The 18,377-nt window shown below is 41.6% G+C and overlaps 1 protein-coding gene across 9 annotated transcripts in view; it reads left to right on the top strand.

Annotated features, from left to right (window-relative positions):
* The window catches only part of PTK2 (protein tyrosine kinase 2), a 187,792-nt gene that overhangs the window by 87,278 nt on the left and 82,137 nt on the right, over window positions 1-18,377 (top strand). For all 9 annotated transcript variants that reach the window (XM_064398565.1, XM_064398550.1, XM_064398557.1 and 6 more), the window contains 2 exons: window positions 7,667-7,833; window positions 13,769-13,856. In XM_064398565.1, coding sequence (XP_064254635.1) covers window positions 7,667-7,833; window positions 13,769-13,856 — 255 coding nt within the window. The remainder of the gene's footprint in view (window positions 1-7,666; window positions 7,834-13,768; window positions 13,857-18,377) is intronic.

Below are 18,377 nucleotides of genomic sequence, written 5' to 3'. Positions count from 1 at the left end.
TAAATCCAGATCGGTTCTGTAATCTTGTTAGCTGCATTGTGTTGCAGATTGACACAGCTGAGAAGGCTGGGGGCAGAAAGGAAATGCCTGTTTATGCTGGCACCGAGCTGCACAAGGGGACAGAGTATTAAAGCCTTATTGATGAACATCCCTTGCCATCCTCAGCAGCATTCCTGGTTTCCAGCCATTTCCCAAGAAGGATATTGCCTGAAAAGGGCAGCAGGCTTGTCAGTCCAACCTCAGTTCCAGATGTGATTCCACACGCTCACCTCCAAATCTCTCTTTTTCAAACCCATTTTATTTAGAGCCAATATCTGGACAAAAGGTGCCAGACATCTACTATGGCTACTCTGGAGCAGATCTGGGCTACACAATCCTGATCCTGACTACTGACAGGTAGCCAGTAGTTGAACTTGCTGCTATCCAAGTGTGGAGTGGCCAGATGTGCTTTATTGCTGCTCAGTTCCTCCCAAGCCAGAAGCTTGAAGAGTTGTAGGAGAATGGGCATGGGATGAAGCTGCTCTGGTGTGTCTACTGCAATCTGTAAAGGAAATGCAAATATATTAATTGGATGAGTTTTTATCTACTGGGTTTCCTCTTTAAAATAGATTCCTACTAGATTTAAAATAGATTCTTACTAGATTTAGTAATGGGGGATCAGCTTGGTCACACAAAGCTCTGTGGAAAGAAGCTGTGAGCACTGACAGGAGTCAAAGCTGGGTTAGTATATTTGATGAAGTCAGCTCTTTACAGCAATGGTTGCATATTCAAATCTCATTTCTATGTATGTACAGTGATATGTGTGCTTTGAGGCAGTGCAACTCTTTGATGTATAGAACCAGACTGGAGTGCAGCGATTCAAACATCAAATAGATGTATGTAAAAAACGTACAAAATCATTCCTGATCTAGTATAAGAGCTAGAAAATTGGTGTGATTTACTTTTTTTCCTTCCTTTCCTCTGCTGTGTGTCTGCATGAATTGTGCCAGATAACAAGGCATGGTTGTATTGTTATTTTGTAGGTGCTTCCCTTCCGAGAATCTGAGAAAGGTAGCAAGAATTGAAAATTACAGATCTTGGAATGTAAACAAAAAGTTATATGGTATAGTGATAATCAGTTTAGTAAGACAAAAGTACCCTTGGGCTTTGGAATGCCTTTTTTACTTGTGCAAAATACTCTTGATACCCTTAGATGAGACATACATGCAAAATAACATTTTAAACCTAATCTCAATAGCCCTTTGACATTTTTCTGAAAACATCTAGATCTGTAGATGGCTTCAAGTCAACGTCCTGCATCAGTGTTTAACTGTACAAAAACTGGGTCCAAGGGGGCTCTTAGACTTTGCCAGAGCATCTGAGGATAGGGAATAGTGAAATATAGAATCACAGTAAAATCTGGGTTAGAAAGGACATTTAAAGGTTATCTATTCCAGCCCTGCTGCAACGAGCAGGGACATTCTCAACTAGATCAGGTTGCTCAGAGCCCAGTCTAACCTGGCCTTGAGTGTTTCTGGGGATGGGACATCCACCACATCCCTGGGCAGCCTGGTCCAGTGTTTTACCCCCTCACTGTAAAAAAACTTCATAATATCTAACCTAGACCTACTCTTTTCTATTTAAGGCCATTTGCCTGTACCCCATCACTTCATAGCCTTGCAGAAAGTCTCCCTCCAGCTCTCTTGGAGCCCCTTAAGCACTGGAAGGGGCTCTAAGTTCTCCCTGGAGCTTCTCTTCTCCAGGATTAGCAGCCCCAGCTCTCTCAGCCTGGCTCCATCTCTGATAGTCTTGGTGGCCTCCTGGACCTGCTCCAAGAGCTCCATGTCCTTCCTGTGCTGGGCTCCCGGACTTGGATGCAGCTCTGCAGGTGGGGTCTCACCAGAGGGGACAGAGGGGCAGAATCCCCTCCCTCACCCTGCTGCCCACACTCCTTTGAATGTTAAGCTTCTGGAAAGCTAAATTTATTGTCAGCTTTTAAAAACAGCGTTGCATTAATTTGGGCAATGTGCAGTAGGATCAGAAAAGTGCTGATTAATCCAAGAAGACTGGAAAGCAGGGCTGTACCAGCTCTGCTCTGTCAGTGCTGTCAGCATGTGCTTGGAAGGTTCCTTGTGGAATTCTGTGTGGGTGTGGAGAGGTATTTGGAATGACAGATCCGAGCATGGCTTGAATATGAAAGGCTCTGAGGCACTTGGGTGGATGTGTTGCTTGAGCTGAGGTGTCTCTGTGCTGGAATGGTGACAGGATCCTGGCCAGCAGGACAGCCTGTCTTCAGGCTGTGGTTTCAGTATGAACTTGCTGAGCTTCAGGGGCAGAGTTCTTGTGCAGCCTCATCAGTTTCCCAGTCTTGTTTATCATATGATACACAAATGTGCTTGCTGGATAAGCACAGTAAAGAGAAAAAGAGGAATGTGGGCTTTGTGCTTTGACTGTCAGACATGGTGTTATCAGAGGATAGCCCAGATTTTGGTGTAGTGGGCACATTCTAGAGTTCTCCTTTATGGAAATTATAAATTAGTTTTCATCAGACTTCTGCAGTTTACTTTTGTTCAGCTTTTCATTTAAGCCCCCCATATAAATCTGGCATCAAGAGTTACAGTACTTGATATATAAATAGTGCTTGACATATTTGAAGTGCTGCACAAACATTAGCACGCTGTGCCTATGTCAGAGTTGCTACTTAAAGACTTTTTCTGGTGCAAGAAACTTTGTCCTTCCAACTAAATAAGGAAATTAGGTTTGTAGTCACACTGGGAGTATATTTTTCTGTCTTCAATTTATTCATAGTAGCACATCATTCTTGTTAATTTACAAGCAATCAATTCATTTTCACTCATTTACAGAAGCAAAGTATTATTGATACATACTGGGAGAGCCAAGGGTATTGTGTGCCTTTTGGCCTTTCTCTGGTCTGTCATGATTTTTCAACATTCTCCTAAATATACTGTACTGTAAATTCTAATTTTGGGCACATTGACCTAATTTAGGGCAAATATTAATCTATTTTTTTTTAATTATTCATGATGCATATCTGTGTTTCCTTAACAAATGAGTAGGAATGAATTTTCTACCTATAGAAAAAGCTTTTTCTTTTTCTCTCTGGGGTAAAGGGAGTGAAAGGTCACCTATCCCTTGCTGTTATTGATAAGAAGTTCCTCTGAAGGTTTCCCACTGTCTCTTGCTCAGCTGTACGAGTCTATTTTATGTTCAGGATGTAAATGTCAGCTTCAAAAACTTAATTAAAATCAGTGTGATTACGGTGAGCTGCATTCAAGTGGCAGATGATTGTGTGACTGCCTTGCAGTTGTAGGGAGCTGCTAACAGACGTATGAAAACTCCTCACAGGAATTCATATTCATGTAGGGATCTCCTGTACCCAAAGTGAAATCTCATTCCGGAGTAGTTTTCTGCTGGAGTCAAGCTCTCCAGCAAGAACTTCTAGCTGTGATTAATTTGAGGTCAGAAGTTTGTGGTCCAGTTTGAAGCTGATGGTCCTTACCTGTTTTTTTCCACTCAGCAATCCATCTGAGGAGTTTCCTGAGCTGAAAGGCTGGTTGCAGTAGAGTCTGGAGAGATTTCAGATTTCTCTGACCGTGCTTCCAGCTAAGGGATTGTGGTGACATGTCTCAGCAGGATGCTGTAGTTGCTATTGTGCAGTGGTTAAGCAGTTAAGTTGTTTGTCTGGAAACTTCTGATTAAACATTCTCATCACTGCCACAGAGAACATCAGGCTGCTTTGGCAGAGCTCCTCACAGAGCCACTGTGGAAGCCAGAGGCTGTCACCCATCCTGGAGTGATGGCAGTGGCTTTGTTGGACACTCCAGGCATCTCCACTGGGTCTGTGGAGGCTGCCCAGGACCTGAGGAGACTGAACATGTTATTTACTACTGATGGGAGTTAAATGCACTGACCTGATGCTGGCTGCAGTGCCAGTGCAAGCCTGGGGGATTAATCTTGGAATGTTTGGAAAGAGCAGCTAGGGTTGAGCAAGTTCCTGGGGCTGGATGAGCCTCCCTCTTCTGTGCTGGGCTCTCCTGGGGACGTGTGGCTCTAAATGTTTTAAAATCCAGATCCTCTGGTTTATTAATAAAACTGTGTATAAGCAAATGGATGTTTTACTAGAGACTGCAAGCCAGCCATTTTGAGTGTCTAAATCACCATGTTTCCTTATTTCTCCAGTTTTTGGTTCTGTGAGTTGATAGCACCTGGAATGAGCTCTGCAGCTTTCCTATACAACAACAAAGAGAAGCACTTGAAGTGTTTGTGTCATATAAAGCACCACTTCTTCCTTCCTGACAATACATGGCTTTTTAGAATATATTTTCCAGCACTTGCACTTGACCTCCTGTGCCCCCATTCTGCTGTCTCCTTAGTGTTTGTGCATTTTCCCCAGTTGCAGCATGTACTAATTGTTGCTAATTAGTTCTTGGGCTAACAAAAACTACCTCGCCACATACCTCACCCTTCTTACTCAAATCAGAGAATATGTTTATTTTTATTTTTGACTTTTGATTCTGTGATAGGTTTAGACTTGAATGATGATACAAAAAAGGCTTAAAATCTTGCTTGATTTTGCTGGGAATTAGGACATCTGACTTCTTCAATCCTGTTGAAATCCCAGCCCGAAGACTAGAGAGGGTCTGAGATGCCCATCTTGATTCTTTCCTGACTAAGCACTAATGGTTTCAGCTGAACCTTACGCATCAGTTGTCTCAGTAGTTCATGGTCATAGATAATTTTACCATAATTTTTTCCTTTCCAAAGCCATTTCTTATCACAGCAGGCGTAACTATCATCTGAGAACACGTACCTCCATTTTCATTATCAACTGACAGGGTCAGAGACAGGAGGAGGAATGGATTTCAAAAATGTAATGCTGTATGCTGCACGCTCTGAGCAGGGTGCAGGAAGAGATGAAAATGAGTGAATCTCTTCTGTTTGCATAGAGGAAAGCTGGCACCATTCCTTTGGATGAGAGCTCGCCTGCCAAAATGTTAAGCTTTACTAACTAAGCAGAGCTTGTCCTTTGGGTGAAGAAGAGGTTAAATATGCCTCTGTCTCTTCTGAGAGTACTTGGTGGTGGTGAGTGTTTCCAGGGATACAGGCAACTGTTCTCCTTTGTAGTTTGTGATACAAAGAGCCTCAAATGCAAGCAAGAAACAAACTTAAACAATTTACATTAAATGCAGATTTAAAACCTGTTCACTGACCTGATAATAGACCTTTGGAATTGCTGGGGAAGGTTGCAAAAAGTGAACTGCTTTAAGAGGAGACAGGATGAGTAATTGGAAGAGTTTCACTGAAGGCTGATGAATGACAGAAACAATGCTTGGCTTGGGAAATCCACTGGGATAAAAATAGGCTGAGGTTAGGAGAGCACTTGGGGGAAGTGTTCCCTTGTGCTTGCCTGGTGTTGCCTCATCCCCTGGCACCCATCTGTGGCCTCTCTGCTTCCTCCTCGAGTTGTTTTACCGAGGTGCCTGCAGGGAGCTGCTCGTTTGCATCAGACCTTTGTTCCCAGCAGCTCGGGCACCTTCTGGCTGTCGGGACAGGCTGTGGCTGGTGAGTCTCTGGTGCTGCCAGCTGCCTGAAAGCTTGGATTTGCCCACAGTGTTGTGAAGTTTCCCTCCCACACAACACCGGCCTCTGCAAGCCTCCTTGTTTTGCTGCTGTCCATCTTCCTTCAGGTCTGGGCTCGCCATCCTCTTCACATTGAATGTCCAACCCCAGGGCATGGGAGACCAGGGAGATTTGGGGCACTGCAGGCTCTGAACCAAAAAGATGCTTCTGAGGGTGCTCCCATTGCTGCTCCTGGACTCAAGGTCCTGCTGGGCGTGATGGAGTCTCTTCTAACTCAGTCTCCATGAACTTACTAAACATGGCTTGTGTTTCCTTCCTGTAGGCTTGAAAGAATTTTGTTTTACATTTCTCTGTGCACTGTGTTGCTTCTGAGAGATTATTTAAAGGTTGCAGTTTGAGGAGATGTGTGAGCTGATTTAACAGCTTGGTATCACCTCACCAACAGCATGATTCCACTCCTACATGTGTCATCTTCCCCCTCTATTCAGATTTAGTGCTTTTAATTCTCTTTTTGCAGTTAGTTTTCTGCTTGCTTAATTTGCAGAATCAGGGTTTTAAACATTTTCTTTGGGGTATAAACCAATAAATTTTGGGAAGCAATCACAGAGTCATTTAGGTTGGGAAAGACTGCTTAGGTCATCAAATCCAGCTATGAGCCCAGCACCACAACCAATTTCACCACTAAACAATGTCCTCAAGTGCCACATCCACATGAATTTTGAACACTTCAAGGCATGATGACTCCACCACTTCACAGACCAGCCAGTTCCAAGGCTTTTACCCTTTCAGTGAAGAAATTGTACCTAATACCCAATCTAAACCTTCCTTGGTGCAGCTTGGGGCTATTTCCTTTCATCCTGTCCCTTGTTCCCTGGGAGAAGAGTCTGACCCCTCCTGGCTTCACCTTCCTGTCAGGGACTTGAGGAGAGCATTATGAGGCTCCTTTTCTCCAGGCTGACAGTACCATCCTATAGAAAACCCTCTCGCCTAACTCACTCCAGAAGGTCACCTCTGGCTCCTGTAGAACTTCCACTGGTTATGTGCTGATGTTTTGTTGGAATTCTGAGCAAGAATCACTTGTGCATCTCTGTGTGTTGTGTGTACCTGTAGGAGCGTTTTCAGTTGGAAATTCTCAGACCATTCCAGGCACAGAAGCAAAGGCCTGTGACTGCCTGAGAGAAGAGCCTGGGAGCAGTGACAGCCCTGGCTCCTGCTGAGCTCTGAGCTCTGCAGCAGGGATCTGCTGCCTTGCAGAGAGACAAGGCTTCCCTTGGACAGGGTTGTGAGGAGGCAGCAGAGCTCCTGCTGGCTCCCAGTCAGGATGAGAGCAGGACAGCCTGGCATGCTGCACATGAAAGGTTGCTCAGCCCTGCTCCACAACACATTTGATTTTTAGTTACTGCATGTCAGAACTTTCTGATGGCTGACATGGCAATCTGCTACAAGTTTGTGTAAAAGGTTCCTTTCTTGGGCAAGAGATCTGCAAACTCTGAAATTTACCTCAGGGCAAACAGCATTTGTTGTGTTTGAGAATGTTCCTAAATAATTGTCTCTTGCCTGGTTTTATAAGGGATCTCTGCTGAATCTCAGATGAGGCAGGGGAGGAGGGGGAAGGAAACCAAGGGGCTGTGGTGTGACCTATGGAATCCTGGCTTATTGGGGCACTGAAGAGGATGAAAGCCCAAAACAATTTTCTGGTTCTTGATGGAGAGTGACTTTTGTAGACTGCTGGTGGGTTTTTTTTAACTAATACATTTGGCTTTCATCCACAAACGTGTTTTTGAAATTTTGGCTTTTATGTTACTCTGTTTTACATAGAGGAAATACTGGCCTGAATCTGATAAAATGTATGGAACGTATTTACTGATGTTTTCTGAGGTTGTGCTGGTAAAACTTCAGCAATTGTAATTGTTTGTGTGAAAGAGTAGCTTACAATAAAATATGTTAAGTATTTTTAATGAAGTCGCTACCTATATGCTGCTTAGTATTTTGTGTAATGTATTACATGGTAATACTTAAGATTAAATATATATATATATTTATTGTATTTTACAGCTTGTAAGGAGTGTGTATTTCTGTGTTTTAGGGCATAATTCAGAAGATCGTGGACTGTCACAAAGTGAAGAATGTGGCCTGCTATGGGTTAAGGCTCAGTCACCTGCAGTCTGAGGAAGTTCACTGGCTACACCTGGACATGGGGGTGTCCAATGTGAGGGAGAAATTTGAACTAGCCCACCCTCCAGAAGAATGGAAGTAAGAATATAAGTCTGTTCCATGTCAGTCATACAAGTCTTCCTGCCTTGTAAAAAATACTCTGTAATTTGGTTTACTAAGAAAGATCTTGTAGTGAAATAGAGCTGGTGGAATGGGGGGAAATAAACCCACCAAACTCCTCACTAAAAGCTGTGAGCAACATTTTCTTTGCTTTAAGAGTTTTTTGTTGTTGTAAGGGGTTTCCTGCAAATTGAAGAGAAACCTGGGTTTTAGAGGAAGCATAAAATAGGAACAGAAATCTCCTAGTAATTTGTGCTGAAATCTGCAAGTTTTGTCATACTTAAAAGTTTTAGGACAAGAATGGTATTCCTAGTTGTGGTATAAGCACATGGCTGCAGTTTTAATAGGATACATCTTGTTATTTCAATAAAGCCAAAAGGATATTGTTAAATACTGGTTGTACTTATTTATAGACTGAGCAGGAGAAATGTGATATGAAGAGAGTGAAATGCAGTCAAAAATAATTTTATCCCTCTGCTTTTGAAAAACGTCTCAGTTGTTAAACTTATATTGAGACCCAGAGCAGTAAGTGACATCTGCCTTACTTCTGATTGTGACCTTCTCAAGTTATACCAGGAGCAATGAACAGAACAACTGCAGAATTTGGTGGATTTTTCATAGCCTGGGTACATATGCTGAGGTTTGTCATGATGCTGGTTAATTGATTAAAAGAAGTGGCATAACCTAAGTTTCTTTAGCTTTTTAGGAGGGTAAGCTGGTGATACCCACTCAGGGCAGGAAGGAAGGAAACTCTCCACTTTCCTGGTAGAAAGACAAGAGGAAACTTAAATTTATTTGCAGAAAGACACAATAGTCTACTAGAGAAAATGGGGAGCTCAGAGTTGTAATACCAATAAACCAAATAGAGATTAAACCAAATGATAGATTACGGTGGTTACTTGTTCACTACAGGGGTGTTGTGCATCTGTTTCTGTGGTTTATGTTCATAAACACAATTGTGCTGAAGTTGCTGGTTGTTTTAAAGGATGCACATACCTTCTGCAGAAGTATTGTAAATAGTCTATACATAATTTCTCACAAGTGGAGTTATATTCTAGCAGATGTCACATTTGGCAATACTCAGTTTGTAAATTCTCTTTAGGGTCCCGATTTTAACAAGTTCCACAAATTCAAAGAAATTAGGAATATTTAAAATCTGTGGTTCAGGAATGTTGCATATTCTCTTTTATGCATGTCATATTTTATTGTTTCTGTGATCTGCACAGGTATTTTCCCCTCACAAGAAGTTCTTCATTGATAATATTGTGAAATCACCTTAGAAAGGAGGAGTGAATCTTGAATCCTTTCTGTGATTAGTGGTGTTAGCAAGTGGTGGGTGAGATGTGAATAATTTATGCTGTGGAAATTTGTTAGCTGGTGTACCAGTGTCAATTCCATTTTCATAAGGCAATGCAACTTGCATGGTACACATTGCAGATCATTTAATTGGTTTTAAAAACAAACTTAGATATTGTTTTGAAGTTTGTGGAAAGGAATTGTGTAAAATGCTCATGAAAGAGCTATGATAAAGTGTAAATTATTCAATACCTTTCCAAGTGTCATTTAGTATGTTATCAAATACATGCAGCCTGACATACCTTTTAAACCCAGAGAGATTGCTGTGCATAATCAAAATGCTGCTGTCATATTTGTAATGCCAAAACACAAAGTGTCTAAGATCATATGACAGTACTTGTAGAAATATTTAGATTACCAAAGGGGAAGTAGTCTTGGAATGGTTCTTGAATTAAAAGCTTCCTACAGTGTCAGTAAACCACTAAATACCTCATGTGATTATTCTGTTTTTTATCATACAGTTAAAGGGTTGTGTATTCACAGTGTTCCGAAATTAATCTTGGAATTCTTCTGGACTAATCCAGGTACTAGAAATTACATGAATTGTCAGTAGGTTGCACACAAAAGTTACCAGGATAAAATCCATCCCCCAGCTGGGTGAGCCAGGGTTAGCAGGATGTGGGGCTCTTAAATCCTGGATAACACCAGCCCTCCTCATTGTGTGTAATACTGAGCCTTGAACAGCGGGCACAGCTGCTGTCCTTCGTGTCTGTGACAAAACTGCTCTGTGCCAGAGCCCCTGTTCCTTCCACTGGTGTTTTGTGATACACAAAGGGAGTATCAAGAGGTTCCATAACAAGTTGTGTGTGTTGGAAGACGCTGTTCCCCACAGGGCAGGCACCTTCTAGCTCTGCAGTTTGGGTTTGTAAAGCAGGTCCCTGTAACCAGGTGACATCCATGCTGTGGCTCTGACAGGTAGGGGACGCCCCAGTGCTCAGCAGTCCTGGACTGTTAGTTTTGGTAGCTGTGATACAAAAGCCCTGGCACAGATACAAGGCCAGATCACCTGTGGGATGGTTTAATGAGTTGACCAAGTTGATATAACAGATCTGTCCCTCTCCTTGCTGCACTGTCTTCTCTCTTCTCTGGTTTCCAGTTATCCAGTCCTTTTCCTTTCCTTCTGTGAGCCTTAATACTTCTATAAGCCTGCAGTGAGCTGATTCAGTTCATTAAACTCACACAAGATTTCCCCTTTGTCTGCCCTTTTGCTTCCCATCTTCTCTGTTCTGGTTACTTTTCTGTTGATGTGAACTGAATCAGAACCTCCTTGGAGGCAAGGTTGGTGTTGGCAAGATTATTTCTTTCAGTGGCACAAGTTAAGAGTTGGATCATCCTTTCTCTTTTGGCTCCTCCAGCTGCCCTGGTAGTGCTCGTTACTGACAGGGAAGCTCCCAGAACTGCTCAGTGGTGTTCACTCTGCTGTGGATGGGTCACTTCACTGCACAACTAGTGAGCTCTATTGATGCCCACATTTGTGAGGTGTGTCAGTGCTTCTGAGCCCCAGTGGAGGGGCAGAACAGAAGCAGAGTGGTGATCTTCCGGGAATAACTTCTCAAACATAAGGGGAGTGATCATCAGCTGAGATGCTTGCTCTGAAAGCAGACCTGGTTTGTGAGAAAGGGACATGTCATCCTTGTCAGTTGGCTGCATTTCAAAGCCAGGAAATGTAGAGGATATTGAAAACTGAGCCCATCCCTGTGTTGGCCTTTGGAAGTCAGCTCCTTCATTCCCACAGGCAGAGATTAGGTTATAAATAGCTAATGAAGGTCACTCATGGTGACTGTCCCAGCTGAGCTGCTTTGCCTTACCTGATTTTCTCATGAGATCTTGTTGCAAAAAGCAGCACTTTCATGGCTGATCAGTTAAGGAGACACATCCCTCATCCCTGTAAAGGAGAGAGATTGATTCTCCTCTGTTTGTTGGTTTGCTTTTTTTGGGTTTTGTTTTTGGTTTTTTTTTTAAATCCCAGATAGTAATGCCATTCTGCATCCTAGAATCACAGAATCATTTGGGCTGGAAGACACCTCTAAGGTCATCAAGCCCTGCAGTTAACCCAACTCTGCCAATGCCACTGCTAAACCATGTCCCCAAGTGCCACATGTACATGTCCTTTCCTGAGCAGCCTCTTCCAATCTCTGACAGCCCATGAAGAAATTTTTTCTGATATTGAATATCCAATTTTCTGATCTATAATTCAGTCTAAATCTCTGCTGGTGCAGCTTGAGATGGTTTCCTCTCATCCTATCACTTGTTACTTAAGAGCCTGACCCCTGCCTAGCTACATTGTCCTGTCAGGGAGTTGTAGAGAGTGATAAGGTCTCCCCTGAGCCTCCTTTGCTTCCTCAGCTGCTCCTCACTGTATTTGTGCTCCAGGAGAGATTTAGGTTGGATATTAAAAACAAAAATTCTTAATGGAAAAGATTGTCAAGCACTGGAACAGGCTGCCCAGGGAAGCAATGGAGTAACCATCCTTGAAAGTGTTCCAAAAAAATGTGTGGATTTGGCACTTGAGATCCCTCTTTAGTGGTGAGCATGGCTGGGTCGATGGTTGGACTCGAAGATCTTAAAGGTCTTTTCCAACCTTAATGATTCTGTCATTCTAAAATGCACTGGATTATAGAGCCCCCAAAAAGGAAGGAACTCTTTTATACAGACTTGTTTTATTCCATGTCAGTCTCTGCAGTTGTGTTCAGCAGTAGATTTTAGTGGATATGGCAGAATAAAAACCAGGAGAGGCTCTGCTTTTCTGGGTAATGTGCTCATGCTGCCTTCTCTCTCTGACACATAAATATCTGGAGGTACAACTTGGCTGACATCTAAATTTTAGTGAGTAACCAGTTACCTGCTGGGGATCATGGAATGTAAAGGCTGATCAGCAGCAGAAGGTGATTCTGTGTTCCCTTACATATGAGAGAAATCTGTGAGAGTTTGTCTTAACTGTGACTTGGAGGTTTTTGTTTTTTTTTATTTATCTCTATCTGTGTCCTGTGTCACTGAATGGTTTGGACTGAGAAGGGCATTTAATAATCACTCATTCCAGCCCCCTGCCATGGGCAGGGACACCTTCCATTATCCCAGGTTGCTCCAAGCCCCATCCAGCCTGGCCTTGGAACACTTCCAAGGATGGTGCAGCCACAGCTTCTCTGCCAGGGCCTCACCACACTCAGAGTACAACATTTCTTCCTTGTATCCACTGTAAATCTGTTCTCTGTCAAATGTTCTCAGCCTCTCCTGCATTTCACTCTTTAATTTAACAATTTTCTGTGCACAGGAATTATGAAATATAGTGCCATACCACAACAAGGCATCATTCTAGTATTCTTTGTTTGTATACAGTGTGTGTATTTACAATTTCCAATTTTTTTCTTATTTTAGTGGTTTCTAACAGGACAGTGTATTTTCAATGAATTCTAAGTAAATAAGGATATTGCAAGTTCTGCTTGCAGTGGGAACCTGGGTAGCACTTATCCCTAGTAAATTTGTACCAAATTCCCACGTAAATCTTGATTACAGACAGCCAAATCACTTGCTGAAAAGAAGTTCTTGTCCTGCTGAAACCAACTGATTGAAATGTTGTAATATTTGTCCTTATCATGAGCAGATTGTTAAATGTACTTACTTTGGGAAGTACTGTTAAGAGTGTGTGTTAGGATATGCTGTGTTGGCACAGCCCAGGGGATGGAGACGTTCATTATCAGACTTTCATTGAAGGAATGTGTCAGAGGAGGAAGCAAACAGTCCAACACCACAGGCTGTTACCACAGGACGAGCAATAATACTAAACTTAGGGATTCAAAGCAGAAGTTTATGACAAGAAATATTACTACATTTAGATGCTGAAAGCAGAAGTTAAGGTTTGAGAAGTGATACAGATTTGGTGTAGTTCGTGGGTCAAGGCTCATTCTGAATTTCCCTCACTTCTGGTGTTGAATTACCTTAAAGATTGACTGTCAGGTTCAATACTGTTCGGCTTTCGCGTGTGTCTTGATGATGAATAAGGGAGCAGAGAACCTTTTTACAGAGCAATCCCTTCAAAACCTATGGAAAATCCAGAGGTGACTGTTGGAGCACAGATCAGAGAAGGAGCAGAGTGCTGTTCCTTGCTCTCCTGTAGGATGTGGCCCCTGCTGAGTGACACTGTTTGTCACTCCTGGAGCAGCAGGATCAGCGTTTTAAGTCCCTGCTTGTGAAAAGCAGAGATAAAAGCTGTTGCCAGGGGTCATGTCAGTGCTTCTGGCAACTCATCTGTTGTCACCTCACTGGGGCCTCCCTTCCCATGGATCTGGAGCTTATCTGCTCCAAGTCTTGATGCTTTGGTCTTCTCTGAAGCTCTGAGAAGGCAGCAGGGCTCTAAGTTTGCTTCTGTTATAAAGATCCTTTGTAAATACCTCTGTGAAATGTCTGTTACACATAAATTCCAGTTTAGTTCTCTTGAGTAATCAAAAAGGAAGTTTTCCATTAGTTTTCTAAGTTTATTTGGATTCTGTTTGTATTTTTAAGAATGTTGTAAGGAAACTTTAATTTTAATTCTGCTCAACAGTCTCTTCTTGCTTTTCAGATATGAATTGAGAATTCGGTATTTGCCAAAAGGATTTCTAAATCAGTTCACTGAGGACAAACCAACTCTAAATTTTTTCTATCAGCAGGTATGTTCTGTTCTTCTGCTTTGTCTTTTACTGATTTTGCTAAATTTAGAAAACTCTGGGTTTGTTTTTAGAAAACTCTGGGTAGCATATTACTGCAGAAACAGAAAAATGGAAAAAAACTTGAGGTTGCATATACAAAGCAGAAAGGGCACAAAACCCATGGCATTTTTCTGCTTGAGAAGTGGTGAGGAATATGTTCCAAAACCAAGGTGATTCTGCAGGTAATAATTGGCCTAACTCAAATAAAATTGACTGTTGTTCCACTGGCTTCTTAAAGTTCATTCACACTTGATTAAACTCTGATGAATTTCTTTATTTTTGAAAGTGTAAAAAGTGACAATTTCACTACAAACCATCAAATGCTTTTTCCACTCACATTCTTAGGTTATTTCCTTGGGTTTAAAAATCTCTTCTGGATTACTAAAACTGCATAATATTCAAAGTTGCTATAAATTAAACACTAGATTCTAATTTTGTCCAGGTAAATGATTTTAATCTGCTTTTGCACCAACAAGCTCACAATCAAACTCTTGGAGGTTTTTTATGGGAGTCAGGACTAAAATGGTTACTAAAATGTCCAGCAAGCACAACTGTGCACACAACATTCTTGTCTTAGGTAAATTATTTTTAATGTTTTTTACTGTGTGATGCAGTTTTTGTATTGATCTGTGATGAAGTTGACTTTTGAAAAGACACTTCTCCTACAGTGCTTCCTTGGACTTCACATTCTAGTTTAAGTGATCTGTGTGATACGCTGATTTCAGCCTAAATGTCTGAATTTTGGTGAGTGTTTAGTGTAGTACTGCCAGGGGTTCTTGTACATTAAAATCATGTTCCTTTTTCCTTTAGCAGCAAGAAACTTCCTTCTTACTAGCTTTAAACACAGGAGGTTTGTGTTTCCCATGATGCAAAAGTGGGTGATAAGCTCCAAAATAATATCCTGAACTTCATCACTTTCCTGTTCAACACCTGGCAAGCTGCAGTATCCTCTTGTTTCTGCCTCAGGAAACTGTTTCTATAAAGCAAGGAGTTTGAAATGCCAGAGGAATATTTGTTAACTTCCAGCTAAATTTGGAGCAATCGTTACAAATGGGTACAAGTGGCTCAGAATAGAAGGTTTTGGAAGGTCATTGGGACCAACAGGCAAGGCTGACAGCTGCCTGTATATCACAATGCCCTGAATCCCAGTGCTGTTATAGAATGAAAATCTTGTCTCCTTGCTGTTCACAAAATCCTATTTATTTTCTCTTCCCCCTTTTTACCTTATAGTGAGGTATTTCTGAATCCAGTCCTTTAAAAGTCACTGCTCTTTGTTTCGGGGTGCTGTAAGGTATTTGGGTCTCCGTTGTCATGGAAATCAGGTGCAGAACTTTCCAGAGCTGTCATTCTGTATCCATGATTCTGCTTTGCTCCATAAATTTCACTTGTCCTCTTGGATAAAGTAGGACAATAACTTTTATGTGGTAAAGTGTTAAGGCAGCAGCAGTGACGTATGAAAAGAAGGCAAGAGAAGAATTTAAGCAGTAACACTGCATCATAAAGCAGGCCTACAGCAGAGGGGGGGATAAAAAACCAGGGAAAGATGATTTTTCACATTCTGTTCCCATCTCAGTGTCATTCTTGCAACATTTTAACATCTTCTTTTGCTAACCACTGCTCTTAGTCAGATGCATCATGTGTGTAGGCAAGAACAACAGGATGTACAGAATTCATACATGCATACATAGATATCCTGAGCTTTCTGCACAGAAGCAACTGTCAGATATAAGGAGCATAGAACCCAGTTAAAATTTTTAAAAATCCAACAGAAACAATGCTTCTGTTGTCAAATTGGCTTTTCTCAATGTAAAACTCAAAGACATTGCTGTCTTGTATGTTACAAATGAGTAAAAGATCTTTGTGAGGACCAGATGCCTGTGATTTTCTTGTCAGAATGAGACTGGGAACCTTTTTGCTAATTTGGTGATATCCAAACACATTGTTTGGATAAAAAAGTTTTGCTATACTAAAAATGTATAGCAAAAAATTTAAAAGTTCATGGAGAAGGAGAAGAACCATGGTTACCTCTGTCACCCATGGATTTTGTAATTTTAATGATTTTCTTGAATCTTGAGTTGGACGCCACAGTATTGTTGAAAAAGAAAGTTTAAATCCTCAAGTGATCTTCATCTTCTGGAATAGTACAGAGCATTTTGTAAAGATAACAAAATGTTACTTTAATCACTGTCAACAGACAGGGTTTATTCTTCCAGCTCACCCAAAGCACAATTACCAGGCTGTTAAACCCAAAGCTGGCACGCGTTTGTGCCTTCACATGCATGACTACTCCCATTCACTGCAGCGAGTGCACGGCCCTGTGCAAATCGCTGCGTTTCAGCCTTCTCAGCTTGGGCCTGATATGTGAAATCACTATTTTCTCCTTGGGTTTTGACTGTTTGAAGGATGCTGTGACCTTTCTTTGGTTTTGAATATTCTTCATCTTCAAGAGTCTCGAACACATCAAGAACCTGTGCCCAGAACTGTTTGTGGCTTGATGCGCTGCGATCGCGGCGCTCGTTCTGCCATCTGCGGTGGGCGTGAGCTGCTCTTAATTGGGAGTGTAAAGCAGGGCACTTAATGAGACCTTTCATTCTGCAATCTGTACAGCAAGGGATTGAAATTAGTGTGTGGGAGCAGGGGGAAGCCACACAACTCGTTAATAACATCAGAATCGGTCCCACTAACGATGCCGTGCGGTGCCTCTTGCGCTCAGGCTGTGCCTCAGCTTTGAGGCCAGAGATGGGGAGAGGCCGATCTTTAGGTCATTCCCCTTCACTGGAGGAGCTGTGTGCTCCAGTCATGTCGTTTCACATCCCGTTTGAGAGCTCTGATCAACAAACTGATGCTGGAGCTGTGCCTTTTTGTTTGGTTACTGCTCTCTTTGGCAGGTGTCAGAGGTAGTGGGTGACAGGATTTCAGGGGTGTCCTCTCTTTTTCTCAATCTGTGGAGCATTTAGGTGGTGATTCTGCATGGCCTGCATTACTCCCTTGGGCCCAACTGCTTACAGTTTCAGCCAAATTAGGGAAATTGGATCCCACCCAGTGCTGTTGGAATTGTGAGGCTGAAGTATTCAAAAATCAGGAAAAGACAGATTTATGGTTGTCTCCATAGTTGGCAGATGCTCACTGCACAGGTTTTGTGTGCCAGCCTTCAGTTGTGTCCTGTGGTATTGAATACCCACATCTGAACCAAAGTGAGGTCTAATCCCACCCACAAAACCTTGAAAGTGTAGTACAGTGCATAAAAATATTGTAAGTTAAGATTTATCAAGATATCAAGAAGTGACATCCTGTGTGTGTGTGTGTGTGTGTGTGTGTATTCTGTTGACTGTTTTGTAAATCTCTAATAAAGGTATCTAGGTTTTTGTATGATTTTTTTAACATTTTTCAGAGAAAACAAACAAAGGTACAAAAGGAGAATTAAAAATCTCAAGTTTTTAGTAATGAGATAAGATTTTACCATTTTCCTGTCTTTTTTTGGGAGTACTTTCAATTGCTTTAAATAAGTGTTGGTGAAATTCCTAGTGAGGGCCTTCCTTCCCCTGTGTTCCAGTGACATGGCTGTTGGGAAGTGGAAATAAAGGGGACAGGCTCCTCTATTTTGCCTTAGTAGCCCAGTGAGCAATGAAAGCCATATCTCAAATCAAGATAGAATACAGCTTTTAGAAACATCCATGTAATGAGAATCAGACGTAAGCCACTTGAATTGCCTTCCTTTTATTGTGGGACAAGAGCCTGCACACATTTATCCTTGAATAACATGTTAGCCTGCAGTAATTGGAGATGGTTTATCCCTTGATGAAAAGGGAGTAAGCATCTGTATGGGGGGTGGGGGCAGCTCTTGGGCATCAGCTGTTCCATTGTTGCTGTCCTTGTGCTTCAAACAGAAGACTTTTAAAGTAACTTTTTAGGGTTTTTTTTAGATCCCAGTGGAAAAGAAAAGGTTGGTTTTATCAGTGTTGATTTTTTTTTTCTGTTGCCTTGTTTAGCCTGCAGTGTGGAGCTAGCCTGGAAATGTTAATATATAATAAAGGAAATGTTAATGTATATAATAAATGATCTGGGTTTTGAATTTGTTTTTTAAAATTAACCAAAGTTTGTGTAAGAAGAAATTGCAAGCAGGGGATGATCTTGAAGTTAGGGCAGGTCAGTGATGCCCTGAAAAAACTGAGTTGAATTCTGTGCCTCACCAGACAAGTACACTGCAGGTTCATTTTCATAAGAATACTCTTTTTAAAAAGAAAAATAAACTTATTAAAAAAAAGGGAAAAGCAGCCTCTGAAAAAGTGGAGAAAAAGTTTTTGGGGGACAATTGGCACTTCTTTTCTCTGTCTCTGTAGTGTCTGTAAAAATTATGTTCACACTTAAAAGGTATTTCATTAAATGAAATATCTCTTTATATTGTGGAGATAAATACATCATGCAAATTAAATTATTTTTATTACTCTGTCACTGACATGTAGGAAATTTTAAGTCCAGGCA

This window comes from Passer domesticus, chromosome 1 (assembly GCF_036417665.1).
Source record: "Passer domesticus isolate bPasDom1 chromosome 1, bPasDom1.hap1, whole genome shotgun sequence".
Lineage (NCBI taxonomy): Eukaryota > Metazoa > Chordata > Aves > Passeriformes > Passeridae > Passer > Passer domesticus.
This window is presented reverse-complemented; position numbering and strand designations above follow the sequence as displayed.